Genomic DNA, 10,092 nt, shown 5'->3' with positions numbered 1-10,092 from the left:
GGAATGTGCATGTCTGTGTCCACATTCTCCTGCACTGGTCTCATTCACTCTCCTTATAAACATGTCCATATGAAGAAGTGGGGCTGCCCTCTGATAACCTCATCAGTCTAATCACCTCCCGAAAGTGCCACTTCATAATTCCAGAGTTGGATTGCATTTCTGCCCTCTTAATACTTTCACAGTGACTCACCAAATTTTAACAAGTGAATTTAGGAAGGACACATTCGTGTTATAGCAGTGGTCATGGAAGATCTTCCTAATGAAATCTCTGAACAGAGACTTGAAGTGTATAGGAAAAGAGCCACCCAGGCAGAGAAAGCAAGGCTATAAGGCATGCAAGAACTGGCTGTATTTGAAAGGAGTTAGCAAGTGAAAGGCACAGCGGCCCTTGCAAGAACCATGTGTTTGACTGGAACAGAGGAAAGGAGGGAATATCTTTGAGCAGCAAGGTCAGAGTGGAATCTAGGAGCTACCTAATGGAGAATGTGAAATCACTGTATTTGGTATTTCTTATCAATGCAATGAGAAGCCATTGTTAGGTTGATGGTAGCGATATGATCTGACTGCTGCTTTGAAAGGCTATCTTTGGTTCCTGTGTGGAAAACAGACTACAGATGGATAAGAGCAGAAACAGCTTGAGCATAAAAAGATCTTGCAATAATCAAGTCAAAAAATACTGGTAACTTAGACTTGATGATGGCAGCAAAGGAGTGAAGGTAGGGTTGGATTTGGTAGGACTTGCTGGAAGATTGTTCTGTAGGATTAAGAGTTTTGCAGACCTAAACATCTGCTGTTTAGATAATGAGCTAGTCTATCTCAATGGATTTCCCTTGCATCAATATTTTCTAATGCTGACAAGTAAAAGAATATTTCCTCACTTATTTAGTACTATCCTAGGAAGTCTTTTTAAATAGTTATTTATCTTTCACTTTATTTCCATGGTACCTCACTAACTGAACTTTCCTCTCTTGTGTTATAGATGTTTTATAATTGCACCTGCGTGGGAACTGCAGCCTCCAAATCAGGAAACTCCTCAGGCATGGTGGGCAGGTGTCAGAAAGATAATGGATGCCCCAAAATGTTTCTGTATTTCCTTGTCATTTCAGTCATCACATCCTATACTTTATCCCTAGGGGGGATACCTGGCTACATATTACTCCTGAGGTAAATGCTGATTCTCCCCACCCCACTTTTTTTTTAAGTGTATTTATTTTCATCAGAGAGATAGAGAGATAAAGAGAAAGCACCCTCAATAGGGCCCCATGCCGTGATCCTTACCCAGCCCTCCAGCCAGCCAGAATTATAAGCACATGTATATGTGCCCATTGTGTGCAATTTAACCCAGGAAAAGGACCCTCAACTTTCTGGACTTGCAGAGTGACATGTCACCACTGCACCATGGCAGATGGGCCTCCTACACCATTTTAGTAATTTTATAACATATGATCATCTAGAGCAGGAATTTAACATTCTTTGCTGTGGAATTGTCATGATTCCTCATAGCTTTTTCCAAGAACTTGCCATACACCCTTGTTCTGTTTTCATATGTGTCTCATTTTAGGTTTTCATAGGGGAAAAAATATGGCTAAGTAGATGTTTTCATTAAATGTTAAAGTGCTTGCAAACATAGGTCCAGAGAGCAATATTTATGCCTACATCACTATAGTCACTTGGTAAATGGAGAATGTACTTCAGAAGCAGGTGGGGATTTTAGCTAGTATAGATAAAATATGTTTTAGATTAAATATATTTTTACAGAATTGTAAGAGTTGGGATTTATTACAATGTTTTCCATTTACTATTTTGATACATAGGTTTTTATTTGTTCTGCATATTCTCTTTGTGAGTAGAACTATCTGTGAAGAGTTTTATGGTTTTTGGATCAATTGAAGTCCTAATTTATGAATATTATGTTGATGCCTTCAAACAGTTTTATTTCTAAGGTCCTAAAATAATTCATTGAGAGATTTTTACTATATAGTGTGTTTGCTCACTGGAGAGACACAGAGAGACAGACAAAAAGCAAGAAATCACTCTCAGGTTTGTGGCCACAGCACAATCTCTTCTCATCCTTTCTCCTCTCCGGATTTTGGACACCTATGCACACACACCTGGCATGGGTTTCAAGCCACCAAGTCCAGGACTCCAACTGCAGTCAACCACATGGGAATCCAGCACCTTAACCACTATGCCACCCGCTGGCTCCCTAAAATAATTTTTAAAACTATATACCCCCTTGCATACTTTTCAATTGAACTGTACAAGTGTTTACACTAAGTGTAAATACTAAGAATTGATTTCCAGTATATTATAAATATTTTCATTTAAACATGTAGCAATTTTAAATTTAAGCCAGTCTGTTAAATTTAATTAATAGATTCTAAAGGACAGTGACTAGATAAGCAACATCTAATCAAAAATCAGATAAAAAACTTTTAACAGTGGTAACTTTACATCTTTCTTTTTTCCCTTTGTACTTGTATCTTTTTTTTTTTTTGAGAGATTTTCACTGTAGGGCGCATGCGCTCACCAGACAGACAGAGAGAGACATAGAGACAGAAAGCGAGAAATCACCCCCCAGGGGGGATGGTCACGCTGCAATCCCTTCTCCTCCATTCTCCTCTTGGGATCTTGGGCACGCACGCACACGCACCCGGTGTGAGCTTTAAGCTACCAGGTCTGAGACGTGAACCGTGGTCGACTACGTGGGAGTCCAGCGACATAGCCATTACGCTAACTGCTGGTTCCCTGTACTTGTATCTTTTTAAACTCCCTATTGGCTTTTGTTTTATTGTAATAAAATTTGTGCTTGAGCATTTTTAAATGACTATCCTATCTCTATAAATATTGTGTATGAATTTATATACATCATTATAAAAATATATATGAATATAAATTTTAAAAATATTAGCCTTGTAGCTAGAATTTTCAGTGATATTTTCAATTGAATTAGTTTTGCAAATATTTCTAAATTTTGATACAGTTATTAAAAAGTCATAATTTCCTGGAAATCAATCTTTTATAAGATGGACTGGATGATTTTCAAATTAACTCATAGGTCCAAGAATGAATATCAAGTTTTTCTAGAATAAGACTGATCAAAAGTATTATATTCTCTATATTTTTAATTTCCCACTATTTTTATTAGGGATATTGATTAGAAAAGATCAACAGAAAGTAGAATTTACCAGCCACAAATCTATCTTCAAAATGAATTAAGGAAAACATGAGATATTTGTGTTTATAGATGGGTTTAAGAAAATGTGAGGGAACAGCAGGTGGCGCGGTGGTTAAGCCAGTGGACTCCCACATGGTTTACTGCTGTTTGAGTCGCAGACTTGGAGGCTTGAAAATCATGCTGGGCATGTGTGCGTGTGTGTCCAAAATCCTGAGAAGAATAGAGGAGAGGAATGACTGTCTACCGTGGGGGGTGATTTTTCATTTTCCCTCCTGTTCTTTCTCTCTCTCTTTCTCTCCCTCTCCCCAGCAAGTGCATACACCCTAGGGCAAAAAAAAAAAAAAAAAAAAAAAAAAAGAAAAGAAAAGAAAAGAAAGAAAAGAAAAGAAAGAATGGGAAAGAGGACCAAGAAAAGAATAGAAGAGCAGGGGGTTGCAAGTTTGTCCATCACTCCAAGGGTTGATTTATCACTTTCCCTCTCTCTGTGTCTCTCTCAGTAGAGTGCTTATGCCCAATAGCAAAAACAACGCAAAACAATAGGTTGGAAACAGGAAAAAAGAAAAAGTAAATGGGAAAGCATTGCCCTAGAGTTTCCGGACCATTGTGACTACTTCTTCAACAGCTTCTTATATTGCGCCAAGTAGTCCCCTGGACCAAGTGAAGAATCAGGTTACGTACTATAATAAGTATGGTGGGACTAGCAGGTGGCATAACAGTTATGTCCCTGGACTCCCACATGGCCGACCTTGGTTTGAGTCTGGACCCTGTGGTTGAAATTCACGCCAGGCGCATGTGTGCACAAGCACAAGATCCCCGGGAGGAGAAGGGATAGGGGTGTGGCTATCTCCCCCGGAGGGATGGTTTTTCTCTCTTTCTCTCCTGCAAGCACACATGACCTAAGGCAAAAACCTCTACAGAAAAAAAAAAAAAAAAAAAAAAAAAAAAAGAAGCGTTTTCTCATTTCCTCACCACCAGTCCCTCCCATGAACCAGAGTGAGTTTTCATGTGAGATGGACTTCCTTGGGCTGAAAGAGAAAGATCATGATTCTGACCTCTTTTAAGCAGAGAATATACAGAAAGTATTTAGTGCCATGGTTAACACTTAATAGTTACTATATATTGTCAGGATTGATTGAATCATATTAAGCGTATTCTTATCATTTTAAGTGTTTTTTCATTTTTTTTTGTAAAATAGTCTCCACTCTTGCACAATATTTTGCATGCCACAGTGATTGTATCAGCTCTGACCAGTTCAGTTGTGTGCTTTTAGACCAAGAGCCAAAAAACTTGCTATAGAATGTTAATCTTTTTTCATTTCTTCAGATTCTTGGAATTTCTGAGAGGTTTTTTCCCTGAGTTATTGTCATTTTGCTGATTAATATTATGGTTTGACTTTATCCAGCATCATTTGCATATGTCATATAAGGGTGATTTATCTTCTAGAAATAGTAGCTACAAACTCCTTGAGGCACCACATGGAATAGAATATGACTTTTATGTATTTAACTTTCCTTACATTAACACACAGTGGGTTCGCTAAAAAATTCTTCTTGAATTCTTACATGATTACATGTGTGTGTTGAACATATTTATTTGAACAATTCTATTTGCTTTAGCAGATTTCTTGTTTGCTTTTGGTAATAGTGTTTTTGTTGATTTTAGGTGTATCAAGCCACAACTGAAGTCTTTTGCCTTGGGCATCTACACCTTAGCCATAAGAGTTCTTGGTGAGTATAATCTATGCTTTTATTTATGGTACCAACCCTACGTACATTTTGAAGACTCTTCTAAATTTGTTTTCTGGAATTTCCATCTATAACTAGATAACGTAGGTGGTTAAATTCATACTCTTTTAATTTTCTTCCTTTTAGCATTCCTTTATTCCCTCCCTCTTCTTTCTGACTCCTTATTTCCTTTATTTCAGAAATATTTACTGCTTTGCCCAAGATGTAATAAAGAGATTTTGTGAGAGTAACACAATTTTTGATTAATAGTCTTGTCTTTTTCAGCACTGGTCTTTTGTCACAAATCTAGTGTCATTAAAATATTGCCTATTAGTTTAAAAAAAAAACAAAAAACGACCATTAATATCTAGTTATTTAGGGGGCCAGCAGGTGGCATGGTGGTTAAGAATGCTGGACTCTGGGACCAGCAGTTAGCTTCATGGCTATGTTGCTGGACTCCCATGTAGTCGGCTGTGGTTTGCGTCCTGGACCCGGTGGCTTAAAACTCACGCCGGGCACATGTGTGTGTGTGTGCCCAAGATCCCGAGGGGAGAATGGAGGAAAAGGGATTGCGGCGTGGCCTTCCCCCCAGGGGGTGATTTCTTGCTTTCTGTCTCTCTGTCTCTTTCTGTCTGTCTGGCGAGCGCACGCACCCTATAGCAAAAACCTCTCCAAAACAAAAAGAATGCTGGACTCTCACATGGCCGATTGTGATTTGAGTCCCGGACCTAGTGGCTTGCTTTCTCACTTTCTCTCTTTCTCTCTTGCTCTCACTCTGTCCCTCTCTGATCCATATTAAATAAATAAATAAATAAAGTTAAATAAAATAATTATTTTTAAAAAATCGAGTTACTTAGCAGACTTAAAATATGTAAAATACAAATAGAGTTGTGAACAGACTGGAATCAACTTAAGATACATTTGTTAAAATTTGTATGTGAGAGAGAGCTTTTCTCCCTAAGGAAGGATTAAATTCTCCACAACCATGTATTGAAAGCCTACTAGGATTTATAGCATGAGTAAGGACACATTTCCTGCCCCTGTATAGTTTACAGACTGGCTTGAAAGGCAATTAAGCCATTAAAGGAGTACTGGAGGTTTTGAGAGAAGTACCAATGCCGTGAGAACCGAAAGAATTAATGTAGTTTAGGTCATCAGCATAGCCGATCCTGGAGGAAAACAGTGAACTAAAATTCAAAGGGTGAGTGTGTGTTAAGAAGGAAAAGGAAAGAAGAGGAAAGTAGTTTGAATGAAGAAAACATGCAAAACATTCAGACCAAGAGAGGAGAGTATTTTAGACACTGAAAGAAATTCAGCAAAGCTGGAATCAGAAATATAAAGCAAAGAATGTTGCTCAAAATGGGGCCAAAGATGTAGATGGGGCCCAATATCCAGGCATCTACTCTTGTCTTGAAACAGATGTCTTGGGAAATTATCTATGCAATGAACAATTCAACATCCGTACGATGGCTAGTTTGGAGATGGTTCAGGAAGAGAGCAGAAAATTCATAAATTGTAGTTTTAAATTAGGACAGAAAGGGATCAGCAGATAGCATAATGGTTTTGTCACTGGACTCCCATGAAGTCATCTGCAGTTCAAGTCCCGGACATGGTAGCTTAAACTTCACACTGAGCATGTATACATGGATGCCTAAGATCCTGAGAGAAGAAGAGAGGAAAAGGGATTGAGGCATGGCCTTACCCCTGGGGGGGTGGTGGTGATTTTTCACTTTCTTTCTCTCTGGAGAGCACACGTCCTATAGTAAAAATCTCTCTAAAAGGAAAAAAAATAAAAGGAAATAATAGTAGGAATAGGAGAGTGGGGAGAAGGTGATGTGCATAAGATGAACCTAGGAGGAGAATGGGTATGGCTCTGAGAAGGATGACATGTGGTCATGACAAGAGAGAGGAAGAGAGGAATCGGAGAGAACTCCCAAAGTTGTAACTTCAGCTATTGGGTGGCTACTGAGGAAAGGGTGGGTCTGGGCAGAGAAAGTTGAGCTCATGGTGAATTAGAAGTGGCTGGCAGACAGACTTCTAAAACAAATGGTAGTTATTACATGAGTCTGGATCTTCTGAGAAAAGACTGGATGAGAGAGAGTGAGAGATTTTGGAGATTTCAACATATAATTGAGGGTCTTTCATCTTCAAAACAGCAATAACTGGACTAAAAGTAATTGGTTCTGGATAATCATTCATAACCAAAAAGATGTGCATATGTTTTTAGTAACAATTATTTTTCTTCACAGCGGGAATCCCAGCTCCAGTATATTTTGGAGTTCTGATTGATACTTCATGCCTCAAATGGGGATATAAAAGATGTGGAAGTAGAGGATCCTGCAGATTATATGATTCAAATACTTTCAGGTATCACTGCAAATGTATTCCTAAATGTCACACTGCTTCGATATGCCATGTCTACACGGTACCAGGGGCACTAATAATTCCCCATGTAGTTTCATTGTTTTGTTTGTAAGGTAAAAAGCTGTCAAATTAAACCGTGTAATCTGTTTCATAGAGTAAATCTATTATTATTTGATTGTCTAGATCTTGGATATTTTCCTCATTCCTAAGCATCACCGTCATTTTTAATGAGTAATCATTTTGAAACTATGATAAAAGATGCTAAAGCAGAGTAGACTTTTGAAAGTTTTATGCATAAAAATGGATGTTATTCCCTGAAACTGAGAAGCATTTAAATGTTGGTCACATTTTGGGTTTAGTTCTATTCTTTTTCAAATGGAGCCAAACTGTACCATTTACGTCAGATATAATCCCCCTGGGCAAGAGTTGAATTTGGCTTGAAATCTGTCCGGCTTTTATTGCCAAACTGATGTTCAATTATTCCAGTACTTGAAATGCATAAAAGTAAAAGGTTTTCACTGTGTGAGAGAGTGTGTATGGGGGTGGAGGGCATGGCTTTTACACTATGGTATCATTCAGTTCAATTCATCAAGCATTTAGTTCCCTTAATACTTAAAGCAGTGCTTCTATGGCTTAAAAACAAGAAGGATTTTTTAAAAGACTTACAAGCTAAGCATTTTCTGGAGAAACAAACTTGGGCCATCTAAATCGGATGTGAATCAGACAGACCATCTCAAATAAGTTTGTTTGATTTAATAGGCTTTGATGTTATGTGTGAAATTTATTTTGGTCATTGAAAGGAACCAAATCTGTGAGTATAATTGGAACTTTACTCCCATTTGCTAAGACTGTATTCAGTTTAACGCCGCAATGGGGTAGCTCAATGGGAGACTGAGTGTGTTCACGGAATGCCCAGAATGAATCATTCAGCCTGTCCTTCCATACCTTACTATCACCTGACAGAGTGTAGCACTTAGATTTCATGGAAGAAATTGGTTGAAACCAAAAGCTTGGTTTATCCTTAGATCATTCTGTTTCACTGAGAGTCGCAATTCCCGTTAGCATTGCTTCTTGCAGGTTTTCCATAGCAATGAATTTAGGAAAAGTCTGAGGATAAGGGGACCACATAATTTATTATTCAAACCCAGACACTTTTGAAAGTGGAAGGAGGTACTGTTAAAATTACACTGGGACGGGACCAGCAGTTAGCATAATGGCTATGTCGCTGGACTCCCAAGTAGTCCACCGCAGTTCAAGTCCCGGACCCGGTGGCTTAAACTCACGCCGGGCGTGTGTGCGTGCGTGCCCAAGACCCCTAGAGGAGAATGGAGGAGAAGGGATTGTGGCATGGCTATCCCCCCGGGGGGTGATTTCTCACTTTCTGTCTCTGTCTCTCTCTGTCTGGCAAGCGCACGCGCCCTATAGCAAAAGTCGCTCAAAAAAAAAAAAATTACACTGGGACAAAACTAGCATAATCTGGGACTGTCTGAGCAAATAAAGGGATGATTGCCTTGTCTGAGTGAGTAATTTACAGAGAGGATGGAACTGGTGATGTAATTAGTATAACTGAAAATGCTGGTGCTTCTAAGAAATTGCTTTATACTGGTAAACTGCCCTCAGTAGTCCAGCAATGTTCAGAGTAAGGTCTTTTTTAGCTACAGAACCTGGATTCTTAAAGAAAACCATCAGAATGCCATTATTACTTTCCTGTTACATTTCATTTCAAGTTGCGTAGTTGCAATAAACACAACTGAGATTCTCTCTTCTTCTAGACACATATATCTGGGACTAACTGTATTACTGGGCACAGTGTCCATTTTCCTGAGCATTGCAGTTCTTGTCACTTTAAAGAAACATCATGTTTCACAACATAGAAGCTTCATCACCAAGAGAGAAAGAACAATGGTGTCTACAAAATTCAGTAAGGAAAACTGGACTGCAACTGATCACTTGCTACAACCCAACTATTGGCCAGGCAAGGAGACACAACTGTAGAAAAATTACGACTTGAAGTATGATTTTAATGTGTGGAAAGGATGCAAACAGATACATTTTAATCTAAAGGATTTTACATTTGTAATTTCTCCTTTCAAAAATGTCTACTTTGTCTTTCAACCTAGCCATTAAGTAATAAACCTGATAACAAATGTAATTAAACATAAAACAAAATATACAGATGATAAAAATAATTTTAAACATTTTAATTTATATAGAGTCTTCATATTATTTACCTGTGCTTTAGTTTTCCTTGTGCTCATTAATATATTAGCCGTATTCCCAGTAGAACAATTATTTCTACTGTCTAATGGTTATATGTGAAGTAATTTCTAAACTGAGTTTACTTGTCTAGAGAAAGAAAATACTTTTAACAAGCCATCGCATTTTGGTCTCCTTATCACCTTAATGAGGATGTTAGGATGGAGTCAGAATATGGAAAAAATAGTTTGTCTTAGTCTTCCTTGTCTTCAAAATACAGTAATTGATATGAAAATGTATAAGACAAATGCTCTTGGAGGATTCAAATTTTGGATTATTAGCTCTCCGACTATTCCTCTTCTACTATTCATTTACTTTTTGTAAAGTGGTTGCAGTTGTAAAGGAATAAAATTAATGTTAACATGCCTTATTGTCTTTCTATGAATTTGTTTTTATTTTTGTTTGCTCTGGTACATGTGCTTGCCAGAGAGATACAGAGAAAAAGCGATAGCCAGAGAGAAAGTGAAAACTCACTCCATCCCAAGGGGCGGATGGCCACTCTGCAATCCTTTCTTCACCATTTTCCTCTTGGGATCTTGGGGACACACACATGCCCACTGTGTTTTTCAA

At 38.2% G+C, this 10,092-nt stretch overlaps 1 protein-coding gene across 1 annotated transcript in view; it reads left to right on the top strand.

Moving 5' to 3' along the window:
• SLCO1C1 (solute carrier organic anion transporter family member 1C1) overlaps positions 1-9,388 on the top strand; it is a 53,871-nt gene extending 44,483 nt beyond the window's left edge. The window contains exons 13-16 of the mRNA XM_006155086.2: positions 980-1,164; positions 4,841-4,905; positions 7,152-7,269; positions 9,039-9,388. Of these exons, the coding sequence (XP_006155148.1) occupies positions 980-1,164; positions 4,841-4,905; positions 7,152-7,269; positions 9,039-9,261 (591 nt within the window). The 3' untranslated portion in view covers positions 9,262-9,388. The remainder of the gene's footprint in view (positions 1-979; positions 1,165-4,840; positions 4,906-7,151; positions 7,270-9,038) is intronic.
• Positions 9,389-10,092: the final 704 nt, after the last annotated feature.

The sequence above is a fragment of the Tupaia chinensis genome, unplaced genomic scaffold (assembly GCF_000334495.1).
Source record: "Tupaia chinensis unplaced genomic scaffold, TupChi_1.0 Scaffold000434_1, whole genome shotgun sequence".
Taxonomy (NCBI): Eukaryota; Metazoa; Chordata; class Mammalia; order Scandentia; family Tupaiidae; genus Tupaia; species Tupaia belangeri.
This window is presented reverse-complemented; position numbering and strand designations above follow the sequence as displayed.